The sequence below is a fragment of the Mobula birostris genome, chromosome 2 (assembly GCF_030028105.1).
Source record: "Mobula birostris isolate sMobBir1 chromosome 2, sMobBir1.hap1, whole genome shotgun sequence".
NCBI lineage: Eukaryota > Metazoa > Chordata > Chondrichthyes > Myliobatiformes > Myliobatidae > Mobula > Mobula birostris.
The window spans coordinates 183,154,714-183,181,988 of record NC_092371.1 but is presented as its reverse complement, the minus strand read 5'-3'; the positions used below and the strand labels follow the sequence as shown (position 1 = coordinate 183,181,988).

The 27,275-nt window shown below is 39.0% G+C and overlaps 1 protein-coding gene across 1 annotated transcript in view; it reads left to right on the top strand.

Annotated features, from left to right (window-relative positions):
- Positions 1-27,275, top strand: part of LOC140209840 (myelin transcription factor 1-like protein) — a 354,336-nt gene that overhangs the window by 254,237 nt on the left and 72,824 nt on the right. The window contains exon 13 of the mRNA XM_072278399.1: positions 16,969-17,223. Coding sequence (XP_072134500.1) covers positions 16,969-17,223 — 255 coding nt within the window. The remainder of the gene's footprint in view (positions 1-16,968; positions 17,224-27,275) is intronic.

Below are 27,275 nucleotides of genomic sequence, written 5' to 3'. Positions count from 1 at the left end.
TCTAAACTCCAACGAATACAGGACAAGAGCTATCAAACGCTCCTCATACATTAACCCTTTCATTCTTCAGCGGGTTCTCTGAAACCTCTCCAATGCCAGCACATCTTTTCTTAGATAAGGGGCCCAAAACTGCTCACATTATTCCAAGTACAGTCTGACCAAAGCCTCAGTATTACTTTTCTATTCTAGGCCTCTTAAAGTGGATGCTAACATTTCATTTGCTTTCTTTACCACTGACTCAACCAGCAATTTAACCTTTAGGGAATACTACACAAGACTCCCAAGTCCCTTGGCACCTCTCATATCTGAAATTGCACCCCATTTAGAAAATAAACTACATCTTTATCCCTTCTACCAAAGTGCATGATCTCACACTTCCCAAAATTCTATTCCATCTGCCACTTTTGCCTATTCTCCAAATCTGTCTAAGTCCTTCTGCAGACGCTAAGCTTCCTCAACACTACCAGCCCTATACATTTGTTTTGTATTTTCTGCAAATTTGCCCACAAAGCTTACAATTTGTTCATCCAAATCATTAACATATAGCATGAAAAGGAGCAATCCCAATAGTGACCCTTGCGAATCACTGCTCGTCACCAGCGGCCAATCAGAAAAGGCTACCTTCATTCCCACTCTCTGCCTGCTGCCAGTCAGCCAATCTTTGATCCATGTTAGTATCTTTCCTGTAATACCATGGGCTCTTCTCTTGTTTAGCAGCCTCATGTGCTGCACCATATCAAAGGCTTTCTGAATATCAAAGTAAACAACATCCACTGACTCTTCTTTGTCATTCGTACCTTATTTCCTCAAAAAATTCCAACAGATTGATCAGGCAAGATTTGCCCTTTAGGAAACCTGTTATGTTTTGTAACTCCAAAACACTAAAACTAATTGAAAGCAAAACAAGGCACCAGGAGGTAAATGTGTGCATTTTGCTTTTTACTTTAGCGAGATGTATATATATGATGTGTTGGCGTGATTATGTAAACCATGAATGTACTTTTACATATAACCCAGACTGAATAATTTAAACAATGAAGTATGCTTAATCAAACAATATATTTAGATATAACACTGAGTCATGTCATCTGCAGAAATTCTCTGATGACTCAGCAATAGTTGGGTGTATAAAGGGACAATGGGAAGATGAATACAGGGCCATGCTGGAGGACTTTGTCAAGTGGTGCAAGCTGAATCATCTACAGCTCAACATTAGTAAGAGAAAGGAGGTGGTGATGGACTTTATGAAGACTAAGCCTGCGTTGCTCCCTGTTACTATTGATGGCGAGGAGGTGGATGTGATGAGGACACACAAGTACCTGGAGATGACAGACTTGAGTGGAGCATCAACACAGAGGCTGTGTTCAAGAAGGGCCAGAGTCGCCTCTACGTCCTGAAGAGACTAAGGTCCTTTGGAGTATGCAGGCCTCTCCTTCACATCTTCTACGAGTCTGTTAATGCCAGTACAATCTCTATGCAGTGGTGTGCTGAGGCAATGGATTCAACACAGGTGACGGCAGCAGGCTCAATAAACTGATTAGAAAGGCTGGCTCTGTTATAGGAATTAAACTGAACACACTGGAGGCTGTGGTAGAATAAAGGACCCTACAGAAAATCCTGGCAGTTCTGGACAAAACTTCTCACCCTCTGTATGCCACCATGGCTGAACAGAGGATCACTTTTAGTAATAGACTCAGACAACTGCACTGCACCGAAGAGTGCTACATGAGGTCATTCTCACCCTCGACCATTAGGCTCTATAATGAGTCAACCTGTAGCCGGGGAAGTGAGGACCCCCTTTTGTTAGACTGTTTGTGGTAACTTACTTTTTCACTCTTTCTACTTCTCTTCTATTATTTATATCTGTGCACCTGTGATATTACTGTGACACTGTTACTTCCTTTGGGATTAATAAAGTATCTATCTATCCTTTTACAATATTACTCAAATATTGAAAAAATATTAAATACACAACACTCCTATCTGCTAAGCTGTAAACTCCATCTCAGTATAAAATGTATCTCAAGTATATGCGCAATATACTACGTAATTGGGCTGGCCGGTGGTGTAGTGGCATCAGCACTGGATTTCAAGGCACCTAGTCCTGAGCTCTAATCTGGCCGGGTCCTAACCTGGGCTGCAGCAGTATCTGTGCAGAAGAAAGCCCTGGCCATCTATTTCCACATCTTGCCACGAAAACCCTATGGACAAACATACTATCCATAGGGTCGTCATGAATCGATGACGACTTGACCGCACTCAACAACGATAACAACAACAATATACTGTGTAATACAATTACTATATATAGACATCCATAACACAGTAAATTTAAAATTGTCCCATTCAGGCCTAAAGATTTAGTCACTGTGGAAGATTTCTTATTCAAGTGAAAAATGCTTTTCCTGACAAGGGAGGTCACTCTGCCTCAGCTGTGGAAACAATCTCCGGTTCGAGGGCCTGGTGGTTGTAGGAGATGACTCTGAGACTGCAGGAGGTGGTTCTGACATGTCTGGACACATTTCTTCTCCTAGTTTGTGCACCTAGACCTTGGAAGATCCATTTAGTTCAATGGAGTATTTTCTTATTAATGCTTCTATTGCTCCCTATACGATCTGATCTCTCCTCTTGGTTTCTTCATCCACAGCATCATCTGATAACTCCTCTCTTTTTGTACCTCCATTGACACCTTTCTCTTTGGCCTTCCATTCATCCAGCTGGACTTTGGTTTTTACATCTACATTTACAAGCAGCTTTTTGTCTCCCACTTGAAATTCATGCAATAACCTTAATGCACTCAGAGTAGATTCTAGTCTTTTATAATCAAAAAAGCCAAATGCTTGCAATTTTCCTGAAACTCCTTTAACTCTGTTTATGATTAAAACCAAGCCACATTCCATAAGTAGCTGCCTGATTAACATATCAGAAGATTTCTCAGGTATGTTGCTTAAAAACACTGTTGTAGTCAGACCATGGCTTTTGTCACTTTCACGTTTACTCTCAACAGTATGGTCCTTCCTTGGTCCAATATGCTTTCCATCCAGAGGCACAGAGGTTGGCACCAACTCCTGTTAGTACTCTGTTGGACAATGGTTCATGGTGTACAGCATGGAGATAGTTGTGTCGTCATTCAGTATCTTTATTAATTCCCTTTGCATTGACTTTATTGTTCAGGTGTGGCATGCAAATGGTGGATGGATCTCCAGTCAAGTTGTAATTATGTCCCCTAGTCATGCCTCCATAATCCTGGCACTCCTGTTTTTACCACATACAAGATCAATGTGGTTTGCTGGTTGTTGTATTGCACTGTTACAAACGTCATTCCCACAGAAATTATCTTTACTCCAATATATTAGTTGGATATCTGAAGACTTCAGTTTAGTATCTTTGAAATGCCATTCAAGCTCCTTTTGTGGAATGACTGAAACAACCATTTTAATTAACTTGCTGTTCACATTTGGTGCAAGCTAATTGTGAATTTCAAGGCTACTCAGTCCTGTGTCACACACATTATGATCAGATTTTTTTCACCAATGCCAATTAGTGCTCTTTTTGAGACTGCAACTCAACTTTTTCTCTTCCCCATGCAGTACATTTATTTTGGTCTGCCCAATATGCTCTTTGTTGCAGTTTCTGCAAATTTTGCCTTTAAATCTGTTCTGCTGTGGTGTATGTGAGCCCCTGCCATAGCGGTAACATATTTTGTCCAGCCAGGCCTATTTATGTTTAGGCATTGCAATTTTGTTCGCACTCACTTTTATTCCTGACTACAACTCAATTGCACCTCTGTCTGCTGATACAGGAATTTCAGCTACTCTTTTAAATGTAAGCTGTGCTTCAGTTAGGAGCCATTTTGGAATGCATTTTTTGCAAGATTCCACAGACTAAGTGATCTCTCAGTGTCCATCTGACAATGTTCATACAATCTATTCAATACGGCCACAAACATCTAATTGGAATCCCCTTTCTTTTGATTCCATAAATGTGTTCTGCAGTCAACAATGGTATCATTTCTAAATGTTCCTGCATTACTTTCATGCTGTCAGCAAAGCTCATTTCAGCTGGTTTGATTGGAGCAGTCAAAACTTCTACCAAACTGTATGTCTTTAAATCCAATGCACTCAGCAAAACTGGCACTTGCTTCTAATTGTTTATTTCATTTGCTTGAAAATACATCCCAAGCCAAGTACTCAGTGAGTATGTAGACCAGCTCACTGATGTCTACATGGACATCTTCAACACTTCACTCATCCAGGCTGCTGCCTCTTATGCTTCAAATCAGCCACAATCAACCCTGTACTAAAGAACTCTACACCTTCACAACAAAATGACTGTCATCCTCAAAACAGGTGCCTTCCAGGGCTGTGTGCTGAGCTCATTGCTGTACATTCTGTTCACAAATGACTACATGGCCAAACACCCAAGTAATCACATTGTTAAGTTCACTGATTACACAACAGTGGTGGGACTCATCAACAACAAAGATGATTACATAGAGGAGATGGTAAAACTTGAAGCCTTCCACACTGAAGACTGATGCAAAACATATATGAAATTCATCCCTCATTTCTTTGTACCCCATTACTACCTCTACAGCATTATTTTTCAGCAGTCCAATATACACTCTCATCTCTCTTTTACTCTTTATATATCTGAAAAGTCTTTTGATACCCTCTTGTATTTTATTGACTAGCTTCCCTTCATATTTCAGGTTTTTTTTCTCCTTACAGGTTTTCTAGTTGTCTTCTGTTGGTTTTTGAATGCTTCCCAATCTTTGAGGTTCCCATTAATTTTTGCTATATTCTATGCCCTCTCTTTTGCTTTTATGATTTCTTTGACTTCCTTGTCAGTCACAGTTGCTTCATCCTCCCTTTAGAATATTCCTTTTTCTTTGGGATAAATCTATTCTTTTCCTTCTGAATATCTTAGAAAAACTCCAGCCAATGCGGTTCTGCTGTCATTCCTGCTGGTGTCTGCTTCCAGTCAACTTTGGCTAGCTATTCTCTCATTCCTTTAATCCATGTAATACCATTACATCTGATTTTATCTTCTCCCTTGATCTTTGAAACCATACCAACTTGGTTACTAGTCCCATTCCTAAACCTACTTCACATAACTCTGTGAATTATTTCTTTTGTAAAATGTATTCAGCTGGCTTTTCAATGCTACACTTCGATTCTGGCATTGCATTCTCCATCCCAACCACCTGAAATTGTGAAAGTCAAATTGTCTTTGACAAATTTATTTGAGGAAGTAGTGAGTTGGGTACATAAAGAAAATTTTAAAAAAACAAATATAGTATATTTGTGCTTCCAAAAGATATTCATTAAGGTACTAAGTAAAGAATGGTGCTCAGTTAAGGTCTATTGGTATGGTCAGGGGTGGAGATGGTGTGCAGTTGTAATATATCAGCATTGATAGTGGATTAGCTAACTGACTGGAAGTAGAAAATTGGAATAAAATTATCATTTTCAGGTTGATAATTCTGTTACTAGTGGGATCCGGGAGGATCAATGGTGCAGCTCAGCTCATTTACAATCTACATTAGTCATCAACACCATAATACCAAATGTATCATATCTAAGGATGCTGATGACACTGTGAGAAGCAGGATACCAAAGTTTGAGGAGATTACTATGAATCTAAAAAGTGATGTAAGTAGGGACTGTGAGGGGCAAAACTGAGACAGATAGAGTGTATTTAGGAGAAATGCAAGATTATCCACAAGCAGAAGAATAGAAAAACAGAGTATTACATAAATAATATGAAACCATTAAATGTTGCTTTTAGAGAGTTTTTGATGTCCTCTCAAAAGAAAAATAATATTAACATTTTGGCAGCAACCAAGATAAATGTTTCTTGCAATTGGGATGTAGTAGAAGTCAAAAAATTATTGGAAATCTTGCCACAACTTTGAGGCTTTAGTGAAACCACATCTTGTCTCCTATACAATTTTGGCCTCATCTCAGGAAGACTTTACTTAACCTGGAGTTGATGCGGAGAAGAGTCACTGCATCCGTTCCACATGTAACAAACGATCTTCTGAGAAAAGGTTCAGCAAAAGATTCAAAAGGCATCTTACGAGCATGTGAGAGGTAGCTGAAGATGCCCAGCTTATTGGGAAATAGGACGGAGAAATGGCAGTTTCTGGATTGCTCTGCTGGAGCTGATGTGAACCTGGTGGGCCACTTGGCCTTTTGTGACATTATAATTATTAAAAAGAGGACATACTGTCTATAGCTTAGAACTGAAATGTAATTAACACAGGATACGATTTTACTGTAACAAATAAAATCTTCCAGGACAAAAACTGATACAGCGTTTCCTGTAGTACACAGGTTCACAACCTATTTTATGCCGTTAAGCAAAGGGTCTGTGGTCCCTAGGTTGGGAACCCCTGCTCTAGTTGGAGAATACAGAATTTGCAAGCATTGTCTCAGAATTGTCTCTGTTGCCCAGACACAGCTGAAGAGGAATTGCTGCTCCCAAATAGTTATGAAGCTCTGGCATTCTCTCACTCAGAGAATTGCCCAGGTTAAGTCTTTCAAGACAGGGATAGAAATTTTTTTGGACTTAATGAAATCATGTGTTATGAGGGCTAACCACAATTGTAAAAATAAGGCCAATGATCAAGTCAACTGTGATTTTGGTGTACTGTGAGCAGTTTCAGGCCCTTTATCTAAGAAAATATTGGAAGGGATCCAGAAGAGGTTCATGAGAATGATTCCAGGAATGAAAGGGTTAACGTATGAGAAACATTCGATAGCTCTGGGCCTGTATTCACTGGAGTTTAGAAGAATGAGGGGAGAGCTCATTAAGACTTATTGAACATTGAATGGATGTGGAGAGGATGCTTCCTATAGATCTGTTCTAGGACCAGAGGGTGCAGCCTCGGAATAGAAGGGCATCCATTCAGGACACAGATAAGGATTAATTTCTTTAGACAGAGGGCGGTGTATATGTGGAATCCATCACCACAGACATTTGTGGCAGCCAAGTCACTGGGTATATTTAAAATAGAGGTTGATAAGTTCTTGGTTATTCAGGGTATCAAAGGTTACTTGGAGAAGGCAGAAAAATAGGGTTAAGAGGGATAATAAATCAGCCATGATGGAATGGTGGAGCAAACCCGACGGGCTGAATGGCCTAATTCTGCTCCTATGTCTTATGGTCTTATTTTACCAAATAGTAGGGCAATCTCAAGGGGCCATATAGTTTAACCCTTTCCTGTTGCTTAATGTTCTTTTCCATATTTAATTGAAGGTGATTTCTGTTAATTCTGTATTGAATGTTGGGCATACAATCCAACAGCTTGAGAAACTAAGTGTTAAAGGCATCATCGGAGTACAGTGGAACCTGTTTATAGGTTATGTTGTTCAGTCACAACATGTGTAGCTAAGAGCGAGGAGGGTTCCAATGGTACATCACAAGATGTGTGACTATTATATACTGAGTACATTGATGTTTATAACATTCAGAATGTTTGATGTTTTATATCTTTGTCATTATTATTATCCACAATTTTATGCATTGGTTTTCCCTAAAAGTTGGGTGTAATTTAGCGCCTTGAAAATTAGTGAGAGAACTATACTGCAAGTTATCTGCCAATGTAGTCTTCTGTTCAGCACAATGATGCCCTGAATCTGTAAATGTTAATGTGTCTTCATTTTTTTTTTCACATCCATCCCACATTTTTTTTTCTCAGTGGAATTTACCTTTAATCAATTCATCTGTGACAAATGGGTATCCAAAATAATTGTGGCTATGAAAGGTTATTGGTTACAAGCTGTTCTGACATGCCAGTCCATGGCCTCCTCTTGTGCTAACACTAGGCCACCCTCCGGATGGAGAAGTAACACTTCATATTCCATCTGGATAGTCTCCAACCTGATGACATGAATATCAATTTCTCCTTCCAATATAAAAGAAAATTCCCTCCCCTCCCTCCTTCTTCTATTTACCACTCTGACCTCTTCACTCCTCTCACCTGTCTATCACCACCCCCTGGGTCCCCTCCTCCTTCCCTTTCTTCTATGGTCCACTCTCCTCTCGTATTAGAATCCTTCTTCACCAGCCTTTCATCTTTCCAACCCACATGGCTTCACCTATCACCTTGAAGCTATCTTCCTTTCCCTCTCCCCACTTTTTATTCTAACTCCCTCCCCTTTCCTTTTCAGACCTGAAAAAGTGTCTCGGTCTGAAACATCGACTGCTTATTTTTTCCACAGATGCTGCCTGACCTGCTGAGTTCCTCTAACATTTTGTGTTTGTTGCTTTGAATTTCCAGCATCTATAGACTTTCTCATCTTTATGGTTGCAAATGTTTCTCGAAGAACGTGTGTACTATTAGTAGTCAGTGGATTGCTGAGAGATTTTTCTTCAGATGTCACTGGGTGGGAGTGTTCTGGATGAGGGCTACTGTTCAGAGTCATTGTCTGTAGTTCATTGACTTTCTGGGCTAGAATCAGAAGACCTAATTTACTGGGCCTCAGTACCTTGAAGTCCAGCAATAAGGTTGGCAATTTGGCTGGGCAAAGAGCCCCCAACTCCAAAACTAACCCAACATCTTTCATTGTCATGTTCTGAAAACTGTTATTAAATTTAATGAGTTTTAAATGCCTGCAATGTTCTGATACATATAAAACTGATTACAATGGATGCTGAATTAAGCAGACATTAGGAAAAACTAAATTGGCAGAAAAACAGCAGTACATTTCCCTAGAAACACATTCAAATTGCTGGAGGAACTCAGCAGGTCAGGCAACATCTATGGAAATGAATAAAGCCAGTGATTCGGGCCAAGACCCTTCATCTGGACATTTCCCTTACCTCATTTCCAGGTGGTTTCAATGAAATTAGTGTTTACCTGTCAGAAAAATGAGAATAATTGTAACAAAAATATAGCAGAAAACATATTTGAATTAAATTAGCTATTTATTTTGAATTAACATTTGATATGAAATTAATAAAAATGCTTTTAAAAACATTAAGCTGAAAGCAATATATCATTTTTTAAAAGCTATTTCACCTTTACTAACTGGACCTTTGCCCTACAATGCCCACTGAGGTGTAGGAAATAAAATTATAGAGTTATCCAGAATGAAAAATGGCTCGTTGGCTCAACTTGTCTATGTCAACCATGGTGTCCACCAAACTTGTCCCATTAACCTATACTTGGCCTATATCACTGTAAACTTACTCATCCAGATGTTATTTGAATATTATCTTCACTTCCTCATACCCCTTCTCTGGCTGCTCATTCTATATACGCTCCACCATATGCATGAAGAAATCGCCCCTCACGGTCCTTTTAAAATTTTCACCTCTCACCTTAAACCTTTGCTGCCTATTTTTTAATTCCCCCTTTCTTGGAAAAACGACTATGCGCTTTCAACTTGTCTCTGTCTCTGATGTTCTGGAGCAACAGCCAAATGCTGATTCCCCACTGTAATTCTCGCAAAGACCAGCAATTCTGGGCCCTGCTGTGTTTCTTAGCAAACTGACAGTTTTGACCTTCCAAAATGGTCAGCAAATCTAAGGTTTCCCTATTTCACAGTGCATTCGTTGACGTCTGCACTGTCTGGTCCTTGGTTACGAACATACAAGAAAATCGAGAACTTTTTTTTGGAAGAAGGTGATAAGACTTAATGGAGAGATTTAATTGCAATATGGATGCTCTGCAATGATTTGGTTGCAAAACTAGTGGATTTGTTCTCAAACAACAGGAATTCTGCAGATGCTGGAAATTCAAGCAACACACATCAAAGTTGCTGGCGAACGCAGCAGGCCAGGCAGCATCTCTAGGAAGAGGTACAGTTGACGTTTCGGGCTGAGTCCTGATGAAGGGTCTCGGCCTGAAACGTTGACTGTACCTCTTCCTAGAGATGCTGCCTGGCCTGCTGCGTTCACCAGCAACTTGGATTTGTTCTCATGTACTTAGGCTCTTCCCCTAGAATTGTGGATAACGAAGGGAGTTAAATTAAATAATTAAAAATAAATCTCAAATTAAGATCACTGTATCAGTAAAGGTCACAATGTTGACAAAATCCATCTGATTCTCAAATAGTCTTCTGAGAAAGAAATTTGTTTTCATCCAATTTGGCAAGTACACACCCTCTGTCATGCAAGTCCCGAAATTCAGGAGCTGTTTGTGGGTGCACAATAAATCCTGTGAATAATTATGGAAATAAACCTATTCCAGTCCAAAATGAACAGCCTTTAAACTCCAAAAATCAGGGTAAGATCTAAAGAACTTCAGTTATATATTCTCCAAAGTGATATCAAGTCAAACCCATCTATGGACATTGCCCTCTAATTGCTGTAAAGAAAACGGTAAGACTTGTCTGTCTTCCAACTGAGTAAACTGTGACTGAAAACATGGATTGTCCATAAGTCACTGGACAAGGCTAGAGTCAGACAATAATGCTGCCTGGAAATGGGTCCTTCTAACCAACTCAAACATACTAATTGAGGCACCAACATAAGCTGGACCCATTACCCATGTTTGGCTTTATCCTTCTAAACCTTTCTTATCAATATACTTAACAAAATGATGTATAATTCAAGGAGTGGCTAGCTGCTTTTCTTTAGCCATTAACTTTATAACTTTATCCCCTTCTTGCACAATCAGTAGCACTCAGAGAGAGTATCCAAAAGCCTATCGGACTCACTGGTATTGTCTTAGGTGCCTTACTTTATATGTCATTGCTTTCAGAATCAGAAAGGATTCCTTTTTATCTTTTTCAATCATAAGTTTTAATTTGTTTAAAAGCTGGTTATCAGCAGCTATATCATGTTTTACTTGTAAAACAACACATGCTACAACAATTTGAGCAACAGTGTCTGGACCTCAAGGTGTCTGCTGAAGAATCATACAACCTATGTAACAATGTTCCTCTTAATAATCAACAACTCCATGGGAGTTGCTGCTTTTCACTAATGTAGACAGGCACATATTCTGAACACTGCAAAAAAGACAGAATGCAGTTGAGAAAGCTGATTTCTAAGCCTGCATCAGATTAAGCTGATGTAAGTCATTGAGTTATTTGGAGAAAACAGACTGTGATGGAAGAATATATAGAATCCTGAATCTTTTTAGTAGATTTTTGATTATTAAGTTGATTTAATTGTTCCATATTGTTTTTAAAATATGTTAATAACATTATTAATAACGTTTTAAAATAAAGTTATTTTAATAACATTAAGGTATTTTGATGTTTAAATTTGTTTTGTTAATTTGTTAACATAGATCTCCAGATACAACAAATTGCAATGACAGCCTTGGCAGACAGTCGGAGAGAGGGTGGGATTTAATGGTCCTGCAAATCTTTGCTGGGGATGGACTCTATAGTTAAGTTTGGAGGGCCTTGTACTGGGCCATCCAGGGTCAGTAAGAATCTGGCTTCCAGAATAAGAATCAGACACAAAATCAGAAACAGAGTCAGTAAAAGAGTCAGAATCAAAAATAGAATCAGAATTAGGTTTAATATTGTCGGCATATGTTGTGAAATTTGTTATTTTGCAGCAGCAGTATATTGAAATACATTAAAAGAAAGCAACTTTAAACTACAATAAGAAATATATATATAAATAAGTAGTGTTCATGGGTTCATTGTCCATTCAAAAATCTGATGCTGGAGGGGTAAAGGCTGTTGCTGAAACATTGAGTGTGTGTCCTCAGGCTGCTGTACCACCTCCTTGATGGTAACAGCGAGAACAGGGCGTGTTTCGGGTGACGTGGGCCCTTAATGATGGATGCCACATTTTGAAGTATCACCTTTTGAAGCTGTCCTCCATGCTGGAGAGGCTAATGCCCATGATGGAGCTGGCAGAGTTTACAACATTCTGCAGCTTTTTCCGATCCTCTGCAATGGCCCCTCCATACCCTTTCCTTCGATGCGGACTGGTCTGTGTTTCCTCAACTTCATGAAGATCACAGTCAGTTTCTTGGTCTTACTGACACTGAGTGAAATGTTGTTGAGACACTACTCAACCAGCTGATCTATCTATGCTTTCTCCACCTGAAATTCTGTGAACAATAGTTGAGTGTTTAGCAAATTTATAGATGGCATTTGAGCCATGCCTAGCCACATAGTCATGGATGTAGAGAGAGTAGAGCAGTGTGTTAACATGCATCCTTCTGGTGCTCCAGTAATGAATGTCAACAAAGAAGAGATGTTATTTCTGATCTGCACTGACTGAGGTCTCCTGGTGAGAAACTCCAGGATCCAGTTGCAGAGGGAGGTACAGAGGAGTAGATTTTGAAACTTGTTTTTTAGAACTGTGGGTATGATTGTGTTAAATGCTGAGCTGTAAGCAATTTACAGCAGCCTGATGTAGGTATTGCTTTTGTCCAGGTGATCCAAGGCCGAATGAAGAGACAGCGAGATTGCATCCACTGTAGACCTAATGTGGCAATAGGCAAATTGCAGCTGGTCTAGGTCTTTGCTTAGGCAGGAATTGATTATGGCTAATTCTCTCAAAGCATTTTATCACAGTCAATGTGAGTGCAATTGGGTGATAGTCATTGAGGCAGCTCACCCTGCTCTTCTTGGGCAATGGTATCATTGTAACCCTTTTACAGAAGGTGGACACCTCTGAATGCAGCAATAAGAGATTGAGGATATCCTTGAACACTCTCACCAGCTGGTTGGCACAGGTTTTTAGCACCCTACCAGATACACCATCAGAACCTGACAATTTACAAGAGTTCACCCTCTTGAAAGATGTTCTTATGTTGTCCTTCAAACAGAGATCACAGTGTCACCAGGTTCTGCAGGAAGTTGTACAGTCGTAATTTTATTCTCCCTTTCAAATTGTGTATAAAAGGCATTGAGCTCATCTGAGAATGAAGCAAAGCAGCCATTCATGATGTTATGTTTCATTTTGTAAGAAATAATGGCCTACAAACCTTGCATCCGATTCCATCCTAACTTCAATCAGAATTGCTTTCTCACTCTTAAAATAGCCTTTCCACTCTTAACATAGCTTTTGTAGATTGTACCTGGATGTCTTATATAATTGTGCTGGAAGAATGGAGATAGATGTTTTTTCTACCTAAGAGCAGGATGAAGATACTCACCCCCTGGGTATCCTGCTGCTCAGAAAAATATTAGTGCCAGTGAGATGGCTACATATCTCCGTACTCTAGCTGAATATATGAAAAGTGCGTCCAGTACCCACCAAACCAGGAAAGGTTTGGATATACCTGAGTCCATTCGACACAGCAGCCTGTTTAAAATATTATGACAGTTTATTTCCTGGTATCTAGCATGCTCTCTAAAGAGTTATTATTATAGATGTTTAAGAGAATAAAACAATACAATGAAAGCATGTTAAAAAATATGTGAAAGGTAACCCAATGCTTGTTTGAAATGCACACTGCCAGACTCTCATTCATGACGTTTAATCCAGTGAACCTTTTCAACTCCTTTAAATGCCCTATATGTACTTTCCTGCGTATTCCACCAAATATTTGGAAACAATCTCTTAAGTATCCTAAGTAGTTCACAGCCATGAAATTCATGTTCTTTAGGGAAACGCATATGAAAGCTCTTTCAAGAATATCCTTCATTATATTTAATTTGGAACAACCGAATTTCTATGGCTAGAAAAAAAATGCAATGTGAGAAATTTTTAAGACATTGGACGCAGGAGAAGAGTTAGGCCACTCAGACCATTGAGTCTGCTCTGCCATTCCATCGTGACTGATTTATTTGTTTTATTTATTGAGATACAGTGCAGAATACGACCTTCCAGCTCTTTGAGCAGCACTGCCCAGCAATCCCCTGATGTAATCCTAGTCTAATCATGGGACAATTTACAATCAGCAAGGAACCTACTAACCGGTAGGTCTTTGGACTGTGGGAGGAAACCAGAGCACCCAGAGGAAACCCACACAGTCACAGGAAAAACATACAAACTTCTTACAGGCAGTGGTTGGAATTGAACTCAGGTCGTCTGTACTGTAAATCATTGAGCTAACCACTACACTACATTATCCCCCTCAAACCCATTTGCCTGCTTTCACTCCACAGCCTTTGATGTCCTTACTAATCAACAGCCTGTCCTATTATTTTAAATATCACCGAGAAGTTTTCAAGGTGTCTGTTCACAATCCCATAGTACTCATTGTTAAGTCAGGTTTACACTGTATGAGTAGACAGTCAGGTTACAATTGATAATGGAATTATTCCTGGATCATGCTGCTGTTGTTCTTTGTGTATCCTGTTCATGGACTCCTCTAGTTCATTGTTCTGCTAGACTATTTGTGATCGTGTCAGGAAAAGGGTCATTCTTTGCCCTTTTGGATTATTAACACATAATTTTCTAAATGGAATGGATTTTTCCTCTCTTTCCCATTTAGGTTGTCACAGAGATTTCAATCCTGCATTGTAAATCTCCCAGCCACAGATATGTCTTACTGAGGTTATCCAAATAGATCACTTTTTCTAGGTCAGGCATCTAGTCTTTGTAAAGTGTCAGAAGGACTGTAGTTTTTTTAAACTGGCCTATTCAGACAACAAGAAACTGTTAAAAGAAAACTTAGAGGTATCATAAAGTGTTTTATCAAGTATTTTGTGTTCTTTACCAGTTGTTTGAAGATAATTACAAAATTGCCATTCCAAACAATGTTTGGAACAAATAAAAAGCCTTCTTTTAAAAAGAACTATTTCAGTCACAGATCATTTGGTAGCTTGTCAAAACTTTACTTGAACTTCAAATAGCTTAAATTGCATACATTTTGAATTATGGTGTACCTACCAAATATGATGTTACCCTGCTTCTCTACCATAATTAAAATTTGAGCTTGTTAACATGGTAGAATATAATTCTCGTATTCCATTTCAGAACTTGGTTCCATTGTGCTCAATCATATCTACTGTAATTTGGAAGGTGGAATGCAGACTTCTTATATTGTCATTTGTGTGTGTTTGGTACATATTGCTGAGGACAAATTTCTGCAAAGTTCTAACTGAAAGTCTGGCCTGTATTATTCATTACACTTGAAGCATATTATCAGTTAAAGTCACAATTGTGGGTATTTTTAAGGCAGTTCAGTAGCCAAATTCGCCGACTGTAGCATTTCAATCTGTCTGCATTCAAAATATGGGAAGATAATTAAGACAAAGTGCCCCAAAGCAATTGGTTCCCATGAGACCCAACACCTTCAGGGAACAAGTATCAGGAGAGAAAATCATCAGGGAGAATGGAGGAAATTAAAATGATCACTTCTATCAGACTCATCAAGACGCAAAAACCTAGTAAACTCATTTGAAATGAATATGTGCAGTCCTAGCACAATTCCTGAAATCCTGATATTAGACATACTTTCCTGGCCTATTTTCTCTATCTAGTAAAGCACTGTCTAAATTAGTTAACTTATTTTGTTTCCCATTTAGCTCTGTCATTCGATCTGCATGTCTCCATACTTTCACTTGTTTTCAGTTCAGGAACCTTCCCCTTATCATTTCTCTTCTGTAATATATTTCATCTCACCAGCTTTGACCTTATCCCCATTTTGTCCTAATTATCTCTGAAGTTATTCATAATGCCCATCTAAAGCCTGCAGTCTTAACCCGTACTTAATTTGCTCCCTGTTTCTTGCCAGGTTTTTTCTCTTCTTGCATGTGATGTATTCATTGTCAGGTGAATGAACTTTGTTTTCACTGATGCAGTCACTTCATATCCTATTAGGAGGACTAATGAAGTGTTTCCAAGGTGTCATTTTTTTCCAGGAAATGTAATTACTTTTAATGAGCAGTCAGAGCTCTTTTTTGCATGTGAAGTAGACCACATCAAATTGTCCATCCAAGGGCAGTGCCTAGATCATCAACTTATGACCCATTAAAGAAAGGATAAACTTAAAACTGTCAAATGATCTGAATAGTCAAGAGTTCATGAACTACTATTGATGGGTCTCCTGTAATTTAATATTAGGTAAAGTAGACACCACTGATTAAGGAACAAAGAGGCCATCAATGAAGAACAGGGAATGTACAGGTTTTGTTGGCAGATGTAGTTAATGTTAACAAAATTGTACAGGATGAGGGCAGTCAGTATCATCTGTCCCCTGCAACATGTCTTCAGGGAACTTATGACATCTGGGTCCTGTAGCACATCATGTAGAAAGAGTAATCTTTGCGTAATACTATTGCAATTGTCAAGGGACGAGTCGACATCAACAGTGGCCTTGATTATCCCCGAAGTCAGTTTAGCCAAGGAAAGAGAATTAAGGATGAGTTAGCCAGTGCTGAGTGACATTGATGGGTCTAAATTGCTTCAAGTTAGATAAATTGCTGGCAGGCCTTGGCTAATTTGTTGATCCTTGATTGTAATGTTGCCTGCAAAACCACAAAAGAGTAATGTAGTAAATTACATCTTTCAGAGACACTGGAGGGTGAATACTGTACAACTGGAAAAGCAACATTATTCATGGAGAACTGCATATCTGTCTATACTGAAACTACAAACAATATAAATGTTCCATTATGAGATTTAGTAGATCTGCAAAGACTATGTTTTACGTAACTGTAAAATGATACATTCTTCATTAATCTCCTCATCCTCTTTCCCCAGCACTTTTTTGAAATTTGAATTTTTCCCTGGAGAAAAACTGCCAAAATTTACAGCAAGATCATATTTTTCTTTCTAGAAATCAGATATAGAATGTATGGTTCTTTTTGTTCAAAATTTGGGAAGGCAATTTTTATTGGTCTTTTTTTATATTTGAAAGTAATACAGTAAGGATTGGTTGCCAATCATTTTTACCAAAATAGAAGAGCAATTCAAGGTTTCAAGTTCATTCTCCTGAGAGCGTTTTCCTTTTGCTTCATGGGGACGTGACATTATTCACAAAGTAATGCATAAAGCTATCATTAATTTAATATCAGATGAAATAGAGAGAGTTTACAGTGTAACTGGTATGCAGTGCAAAGTCAGTTAAAAGGGATGATCTTTATTATACAGAATCCTGAGATCGAGGTGGATGAGAATGGAACCCTAGATCTGAGCATGAACAAACAGAGACACAGGGACGGCAGCTGTGGCAGCAGCAGCAGCACTGGCCTGTTGACTCCATTAGAGCCAATGTCCCCACAGCGACAGAACATGATGGTCAACAAGTGCTATGCAATGAACGAGAGTGATTGCTGGGACTTCCCGGTAGACTACACCAAAATGAAACCTGGGACGATGGATGAGGAGGACCCCAAAGAGGTACTTGTGAAAGGCCAATTTAAAATAAAACAAACAAATGACAAAACGCCTGAGGTTTACTGATTATGCATATTCCTGCTGTGCAAAGATAGAATTAAGTGTTTTTCCATCAATTGCAAAGAATTATGATGCATTTTGACATTCTTTTTTTCTCCTGCAACTTTTTTTTTGCTGGTCATTCAGGGATCATCACTGGTGAAGCTGCTCAGCAGAGTCCAAGTGTATAATTTAACATATGCATGTAGACAAAGGTGAAATAGTCTGTGTTAATGATATCAGCTGATGGTAATTTACACTCTTTGCACATGGAATCAGTATTTTCACCAATCCAGTCCCAGACAATGTCATTGGAATTGCCATTGAATATTAATAATAGAAAAAAAAATTGGTGAAGGAAGGGGAGTTGGAAAAAAATCCTTCATATGTTCATATTAATCATGAGAATGTATACACCTTGACTTTATTAAGAGAACCTTGATGGTGAGGTCACCACATGACACTTGATTGACACCCCTGACTGAATATGACATTTTTGCTTGTTATTTTTTCTGGAGACAACAATGCAATATCAGAAAGAGTGGCCCCCTGGTGGTCATTTGTGCTTAAGCCTGTATATTCATATTTGCCTTCAATGGTAGAGCATTGGCTGCATTTTTTGCTGGCCAGAGATTTTTAATTGCTTTTCAGCAGCAACAAACATATTTTATTTCCCAGAGAACTAAAGAGAAGGATAAAAAAAAATCTGAGTTGAATAAGTTCAATTTTGTCAGAAAACCCCAAACTCAAGCCATCCTCCTTTTTTTCATCAGCTACTGACAATTTGCTGTTTATTTTGAATATCTTACTTAGTTCAGATTGCAGCGTTTGCAGGTTTTTTAAAATCGTGCACCACAGGGGATGTGTCCAGTGGCAAGCTACGACATTTGAATTAACTGCAAGTGACTGCCTATCTACATCTGCTGTGATGTACACAGTTAGGCAGAGGAGTGCATATACAAAATTAAAATTCAGTTCTGGTCACCTCACTACAGGAAGGATGTGGAAACAATAGAAAGAGTGCAGAGGAGATTTACAAGGATGTTGCCTGGATTGGGGAGCATGCCTTATGAGAATAGGTTGAGTGAACTCGGCCTTTTCTCCATGGAGTGACGGAAGATGAGAGGTGACGTGATAGAGGTGTATAAGATGAGAAGAGTCATTGATGATGTTGATAGTCAGAAGCTTTTTCCCAGGGCTGAAATGGTCAACGGTTTTAAGGTGTTTGGAGGTAGGTACAGAGGAGATGTCGGGGTGTTTTTTACGCAGAGTGGTGAGTGCGAGGAATGGGCAGCTGGTGATGGTAGTGGAGGCAGATACAAAAGGGTCTTTTAGGAGACACTTGGATAGGTACATGGAGCTTAGAAAAATAGAGGGCTATGGTAATTTCTAGGTAATTACCCGAAGTAATTTCTAAAGTAAGTACATGTTCGGCGCAACATTGTGGGCTGAAGGGCCTGTATTGTGCTATGTTCTAAATAGTAGAACAGCAAAGGATTAAAAATGTTTTGTTTCAGACCAAACTGGTAATCAATAGTTTGCTGCACTTTTATGTCCTCAGAACATTCTTGCCATAGGATTTTAATTTGTCACTGGGATGAGTCAGAGGAATGTAAAAACGAGAACTATATGTGTATGTCTACTCTGTTCACATAGTCATTTGGATTTGAGGATGACGTGTTTGCACTTCAATTCTGTGGCTTTTGATGAGGCGAATGTGAGTCCCATAGCCTCTGTGCCTTGTGGGGCAGGAAATGTTTGACAGGGAACGTGAGAGGTTAGTGTGGAACTAATACACTCCCTCAATCATTTACTTTGGCTTTCTGGGTGCTCCTTTGAAAGTGACTCATGTTCTCAGCACCCTTCCAATGCTTCTTTCCATTTTGATCAGTAATGGGCCATGACTTTCTCTGGAGAAATATGTGACATTTCTTTTCAAGAAGGCTTTGAGAATTACCTTGAGTTGTTTCCTGTGTCTTCCTGTGAATCTCTTGATGTGATGAACTGTGGCATAGAGTTCCAGTTTAAGGAGTCTGTTGTCAGGCAGACAAACAATGTGGTCTGTGCCACAGAGTTGACAGAGTGTAATGATCTTCTCAGTAATGGATATGTTGACCTGAGGGAGAACATTTGAGTTGGTTTGCTAATCCTGTCAGTAGACTTGAAAGATTCTGCAGAGATGTGATGTGTAACTCTGCCAGACATGCTTTTTTAATGTCTTTTGCAGAACTTCTAAGAATCACCATACAGGAGAGTGTAGAGATCTCCTTCTGTTTGAATAAAACCTTTAGTAATTTCCGCTCCAAAGATCAGCATACCTCAGCTCAAAAATGCAAATCCAGTTGCTTTTTTCCCTTTGTTGTATTGAAGGATCCTTATTACCAATAAGTACTTTGCCAATTAGTCTGGTGGAAATTCTAAAGGTCTTAATCATCTAGAAACTTCCCTCAACTTCATGAAACTTGTGATGTTATGTCAAATAATGGCATCCTAATTACATGTGAGTTTCTCCATCACTCTCTGATCTCCTCTTACTTTCACACTGGGGAAGACAACAATTCTAGTCTAAACTAGACAACAATTCTCGTATACAATTTTAATACGCTAATTCTTGAATCAGAGAAAGTTTGTACCATAGGTCAACGTCATTCATCCCATCATGTCTATGCCAGTCAAGGAAAACTACTCAGATTACTCCATTTCAGCAGCAGATCCACTGCCCTGCAGGTTAACACTTCAAGTAAATAACCAGGCTGTTTCTAAATGTGATCAGGTTTTCTGCCTCTAGCATTCCTTTCAGATAGTGAGTTCTGAACTCTGACCACCTTTTGGGTGGAAGACTTTCTTTGTCTCCTTTCTAACCTTTCAGCTAACTGCTTTAAATCTATGCTTCCTGATTTTTGTCCACCCTAGTGAGGAATGCATGGCCTTCCTATTTATGCTATTCTAAGCCCCTCATAATTTTATATATCTTTATAGTTAGCCCTCTGCCTCTTCTGATACAGAAACAAAAAAAGCAGCTCTAGCTTATCCAATCTTTCCTCACAGCTTTTATTTTCCAGTCCTGGCAGCATCCCCACAAACATCCTTTGTATCCACCCCAATGCAATCACATCTTTCCTACAATGCAGTTACCTGAACTGTACACAGCTTTCAAATGGTGAAACATCTGCACCTCAGGAGGACATATAAAATGTAAATTACAATTTCAATACCAAGTGTTCAGTAGGGGTTATGCAAGCATAGGGTACACAAATTTTATTCTGTAGCTTGTTTTTCGCATTGCTGTTAGTAACAAAAATGGACTTAAGCTAACTTCCTCAGTTCATTCACTAACAGAATCACATAAATAGAAAAGCAGAATGAAAAGCACAACAGGAAAGTCTTTTTCTATCTGTTCTGCCTATCCATCTTATAAAATATTGTATGACTGGTCACGTACAGACACCTCATTGTTCTGTAATTATCTGTTGGCCTGTAACATGCTGTCAGTCAGGTGGACCAAGCACCTTGATCCTTACTTCACCTTTCTCCTGTCTGTCAGTCAGGTGGACTGAGCGCATTCCTCCTTACTTCGCCTTCTCCTGTTGCAGCCATTGTATTTCTTCTCATCCTTCACTTTTCCGCTTTTGCTCTCTCTAATCCTTGCTATTTCCACCTGCAGCCCTGGTGCTTCCAGCAGTGTGTAAAAGTATTCACCTAGGATCAATGGAAACTCTGGAGTAAATGCATTAGAAACTTGAAAATGGCCCTTTGTTCAGATTTATAACATTACCGTTTTTTACTCCTGTATTTCTGTCAGGGTTATTCTGCCAATTAGTCGAAGTAACAGCAGGGAAGAATTCCACAGAAATGTCAAAGTACTTCATTATCACCTTTGGCTTTTCATGGTATAACATCCTTTCCCAGATGTTTATTGTTCACTGATAGGCTCTTTGGTGAACCAAATGAATAAACTCTTAAACCTTTCCTGATAAAAGGCTTTCCCAGGTCTCCACTTACATCTATTCTGCAGTGTATTTCCCCACACCTTACGTTGAATGCTCCGAATGCACGGATTCCCCTCAAAGGCTGGTTAACCTCCTTCCCAGCTTGCTTTACAATCATCCTGACTAAGGTTGTGGTCCTGTTTTACAAAAGCTGGGATGGAAATGCAATTAAGCCAGGTAAAAATTGCATTCAAAACTTCTTCCCCATTTGCACATTCCCCTTACCCACAGTAAAGCAATTGTCCTTAGTTTCTCACCCCATTGTCTCACCAGTCCAGTCTTCTTGACCCTCTGAGCCCAAGATCTAGCTTCACTTAAACGTCCTTTGTGGATAGCACAGTGACAGAGCCAAAACAGTTGTTGCCACACAGTGAGCCATACTGAGGTTCAGTCCTGACGTCAGATGTGTCTACGTGGATTTTGGACATTCTCCCTGAGACTGCATGGGTTTCTTCTGAGTATTCTAGTTTCCTCCCACCTTCCAACGATGTGCAAGTTAGTAAGCTATTAGATGGTGCAGATGGGAAGTAGATTGGATGAATTTAACAAGTGGCATTAATGTAAGATTAGTGTAAATCGCATAGATGGTGGGCAAAAGGATGTGTTTCCTTGCTGTATCTATGACTCTCCAGCTCATCAGTGCATTTTCAAGATTTTCTATCCTAGTTCAGACTTGGGCTTTTCTTTTTGCTCAGTATTTGTTTTCCGTCAAGTTCTGAAGGCAAACTATTGAAGGCAATGTTTGACAGCTGATCGGAGGAGTGCAGCAGGTCAGGCAGCATCCATGGAGAGGAAAAAACAATTGATATTTCTTCGTCAGAAAGGGTTTTGGCCCAAAAGGTTGACTATTTATTCGTCTCCGTAGATATTGCTGGACCTGCTGGGTTTCTGCAGCATTTTGTGCATTACTCTGGATTTGCAGCATCTGCAGAATCTCTTGTGTTTAACAGCTGACCCTTATGTAACCTGTCTATCCAATGGACCCATTAATAATGATTAGGGAACTGAGGTAAAAGAGGAGCCAGAGGTTTTTGAAAACTAAGAATGTGTAGGCTAAATACAGCAATATTAATATTTGAAATGATCTGCAGCTTGGGAAAGATACCCTGAAAACTGTGAATTACTGGAAATTGATGGCACTCTGCCACTGTGTAAAAATATCTCTTTGTACTTAACCTCCCTCTGTTTCATGAATTTTCAGCATTCATGGCCCATTAAATTAATCACAGAAAGTTAGGTCTAGTAATTAACACCAGAGGTACCTTTTAATAATATGATCATTGTTAATGACTAACAATCAACCTCTCATAGCTAGAAAATGAACAGTTGCAAATGTGGAATCTCAGCCCTCCATTGTTGTTGAATTTTTTTTTAAGCATCTCTTTTTTTCCCTTGCTTTTCCTTGTTGTGTCCTTGCTTCTCCGTCTCTTAATTTATTTTTTGTTCATTTTTCCTGTCTTATTTGAGTATACAGTGAAATAATGTGTCAACGGAACATTCAGGATGTTTCTAAAGAAAATTTACAATACATTGCTGCAGATTAATTAAACTCTTACTCTTTTGGGGCTTTTCCTGGAGCCTTAATTCACTGGGTCTTCCAAAGCCATCGTCAGTAGAGTTCCTAGAATATCATATCAACTTTCTCAGACGTGCCTTTTGTCAGAGATGGATGAAAATTCCACTCTGTTGATTGGCATGACTTTACCTTAGGGGAAAAATCACACAGTTCAGATGCTGCCCCAAACTGCTGTGCACATATGGCTGCTCCCTTCCTTTCAGCAAATGATTGCCTCTCTGCCATCCAGAGTCATTAAACCTTAGAATCATTAAGTCCAGAAATGGTGACTATTATGTCACTTGGACATCATCTAGGCTGAAATTCCATCACTGAGGGAACAGTGCACTAGCTTTTGGCTGAAACATTACGCAAATGCAGGCTAAACCAGCATGTACATAAACTGACATTTGGCTTTGTATGAAGAAAAGCAGGTGAGTTCAGCAGGCTAGTACTTGTCCCTTTGTCAACATCATTCAACTAGATTATCACAGCGCTGCTGCAGAAGCTTGCTATTCCTGAACTCATTACATTATTTCATGCAAGGAAAAACTGACTTTATTTTAAACATAATCTAATGATTGCAAATTGTTTTGGGGTGTGATGAAAGGTGAAATATATTCACAGGTTGTTGCTCTTCTGTGTGAAAGTTATATCTGCTTCTCTAGACAATTAACTACAGAAGAGTGCAGATTTCTACTATTTAGTTGGTCTGGTTGTCAATGCCAACATTCAACTTCATTGAGTTGTAAATTGTTAATAAACATTGCTTGATTGTTCTTAGTGTACAGCCAGTACTTTAAATGAGAATTAAAATGGTTGTTTTATACTTTTTCATTATCACACTAAGATCTTTGTAATTCTCTTTAGAGTGCATGCACACTCACACAGGGAGACGCATACAAGCATCTCTCCAATCAGAAACTGTCTTACTATTGGCATTGAAAGAACTACATTAGTACAATTATAGTACAATGTAACTTTTGCACCAGATTAGAACTATATTAATAGTGAAATGCACAATGTCTGTGATCAGTGACGGAGCCAATAGTGCAATAAAGTGTTTAACATCTGAGATAGATATGATAGTGTTGCATACTGTTCCAGACTAGAATTGTCCAGAAATACAGGGAAGGGAAGTTGGCACACTTGAAGAAGGGTTAAATTAAAAATGAAAATTAGTGTAAATAAACTAACCTGCTGTTTCTTTTGGCAGCTTCGTGCCAATTAAAATAAATTCCAGGTGCAGATGGGCTATTTTTAATATCATTACTATCTTAGCACAAATCAAACTGCTAAAAATAAGGCATTAAGGAAAACAATTAATGCTTTCAGAACCAGCAGGTGAGGGCTCAGACAATTAAGACATGGAATACTGGACTGTAGAAAGTCTAACAACTGATCATATTATTGACATAAACAACCTTGCAAACTGAAGTTCACTCTGATACCTTCAAGCAATATTTTACCTCATTTTTAGTGAAGATGTTTTATACTCAGGTAAGCTTTGCAAGACACCTGTTTCTGAAAATAAGCAGTGCAAGGTATTCACTGATTCAGTTAAAATTTCCCATCTCTCATGGAAATTTCACAGCATGGAAAGTTCAAGGAAGTTAGCAATCCATCCATGCACCCTTTGGAGGTACTATCGTAAAGGTCTTTGGCTCAAAATCTATAAACCACATGGCAGAAATGTAAATCTATGCTTAGCCATTTAAATGTTCACTGATCATCGCTGTACACAGTTGTAAATTCGTGTTGTGTATGTGAACTAAGCAAGGATTGTCTGTAGCAATAACATTATATATACAACTATTTGCACTGGCAACTTTTGGAAAAGATCTATAATCTAAAGAGCAGCAATTCAAGCTGTCTCAGCAGCACACCTCACTGCAACACTCAGTGCAACCATCACCCCAACATCACACCAGCCAAAGGGGCATTTTTCTGAAGTACTTAAAAAAAAGACAGAACTAGTGGCATATTTGCAGCTGATCAGAAGCCTAGTACAGATGCAGATCAGTAGCTTACTGAGTGACCTCATGAATCCAGCTTCAGAATGGGAGCTTATTCACTAACAGATTAGGAAAAAAGTGATTTCACGCCGTATCAATGAAGATCACTTTGTTTCATTGAGCTTCTGGCAGCACCAGTGCAGGGGAGACCTCTGCTGTTTTCACCTTTTAAGGGTAGACCTACTGAAGATGCCCAGGCATTGAATTCTTTAAATCTTGGCGAAGTAGTTGCTGGTTTATGTGAGCTGAAAGTCATTACCAGCAGTAGAAACAAAGTTAACAAGAAGGTTTGTTTTCGTAAAAGGGTCTGTCTGCACAGCACTTTCTCTGTAGCTAGAGAGGGGAGAAGAGAGACTGTCAGGGATGGAGGGGTCTTTTAAGTATGTTTGTCAAATGGTGCTGATTTCTTAGGGTAAGAAAGAAAATTACATTGCCAAACAACAGCTGAAGGAAATTCAATGGAGAGGAAAACAGAGTTAACACTTCAGATTAGTGACGTTTGTCATCTACTTCTGGTCTAGAGTCAGGAAAAACCATTCATATCAAGCAGGTCTTCACATTCTGAAGAGATATCCCAAAGAAAAGTGTCAGAGCACACTAAGAAAATTAGATCAACAAGAGGGTCCAGAGCAGGCAGCTCAAGATTCCTTCCTTCTATTCCACCGTATCACATTACACAGGAGAACTATGAAGTCAACAAAATCACAAAGATTTGTCAATCTTCACACATGTTCAGTTCTATAATTCCCATAAAATCACAAAATTATCTTAAATTTTATTAAATCTTAAATCTTAAATTGGATCAGCAAATTTGCTGATGATACAAAGATTGGAGGTGCAGTAGACAGTGAGGAAGGTTTTCAGAGCCTGCAGAGGGATTTGGACCAGCTGGAAAAATGGGCTGAAAAATGGAAGATGGAGTTTAATACAGACAAGTGTGAGGTATTGCACATTGGAAGGACAAACCAAGGTAGAACACCTTAATGGTAAGGCACTGAGGAGTGCAGTGGAACGGAGGGATCTGGGAATACAGATACAAAATTCCCTAAAAGTGGCGTCACAGGTAGATAGGGTTGTAAAGAGAGCTTTTGGTACATTGGCCTTTATTAATCAAAGTATTGAGTATAAGAGCTGGAATGTTATGATGAGGTTGTATAAGGCATTGGTGAGGTCGAATCTGGAGTATTGTGTTCAGTTTTGGTCTCCAAATTACAGGAAGGATATACATAAGGTTGAAAGAGTGCAGAGAAGGTTTACAAGGATGTTGCCGGGACTTGAGAAACTCAGTTACAGAGAAAGGTTGAATAGGTTAGGACTTTATTCCCTGGAGCGTAGAAGAATGAGGGGAGATTTGATAGAGGTATATAAAATTATGATGGGTATAGATAGAGTGAATGCAAGCAGGCTTTTTCCACTGAGGCAAGGAGAGAAAAAAACCAGAGGACATGGGTTAAGGGTGAGGAGAGAAAAGTTTAAAGGGAACATTAGTGGGGGCTTCTTCACACAGAGTGGTGGGAGTATGGAATGAGCTGTCAGACGAGGTGGTAAATGCAGGTTCTTTTTTAACATTTAAGAATAAATTGGACAGATACATGGATGGGAGTGCATGGAGGGATATGGTCCATGTGCAGGTCAGTGGGACTAGGCAGAAAATGGTTCGGCACAGCCAAGAAGGGCCAAAAGGCCTGTTTCTGTGCTGTAGTTTCTATGGTTCTATGGTTCTATGGTTTAAAGGCATTATTTACTTAGGAAACTATTAGTTTTCATTAAAAATCTGGAATTGGAACTGGTGGTAAAGTTTGCGTTGCATACTGTTCATACAAATTGAATCGTTACACAGTGCCTTGTGTTAAAACAGGTAAAACAGAAATAAAATACAAAATAAAATGAAATAGCTACAGAGAAAGTGCTGTACAGATAAGCAATAAGGTGCAAGATTATAGCAAAGTAGATTGTGAGGTCAAGAGTGTATCTTGTTGTGCTAGGGAACCATTCAATAGTCTTACAGTAGTGGTGTAGAGCTGTCCTTGAGCCTGGTGATATGTGCTTTTACTCTGTTAAACCTTCTGCCCAATGGGAGAGGGGAGAAGAGAGAATGTCAGGGATGGATGGGGTCTTTGATTATGCTGGCTGCTTCAGAAAGTGAGAAGTACAGATAGAAAGCATGGATGAGAGTCTAGTTTTTGTGATGTTCTCAGATAAGGCTTAGTCAAAAGCTGTATCCTGTTATGTTTTGCTGAGTTTAGTTTAATTATTATTTCTTATCCCTTCCATCTCTCATTACTCTCTGCTACAAAGGTGGGTTCCTTCACCACGTACATAAGCTCCCTGAGTTATGAATGACCTGACTTGAGGAAATCATAGTTTACTCATATTTTCATGTACATTTTAATGCATTTTTCAAGCTAGTAATAGTATAAGTATTTCATGGTATTCATTAATGACAGGATGCAGTATATATTC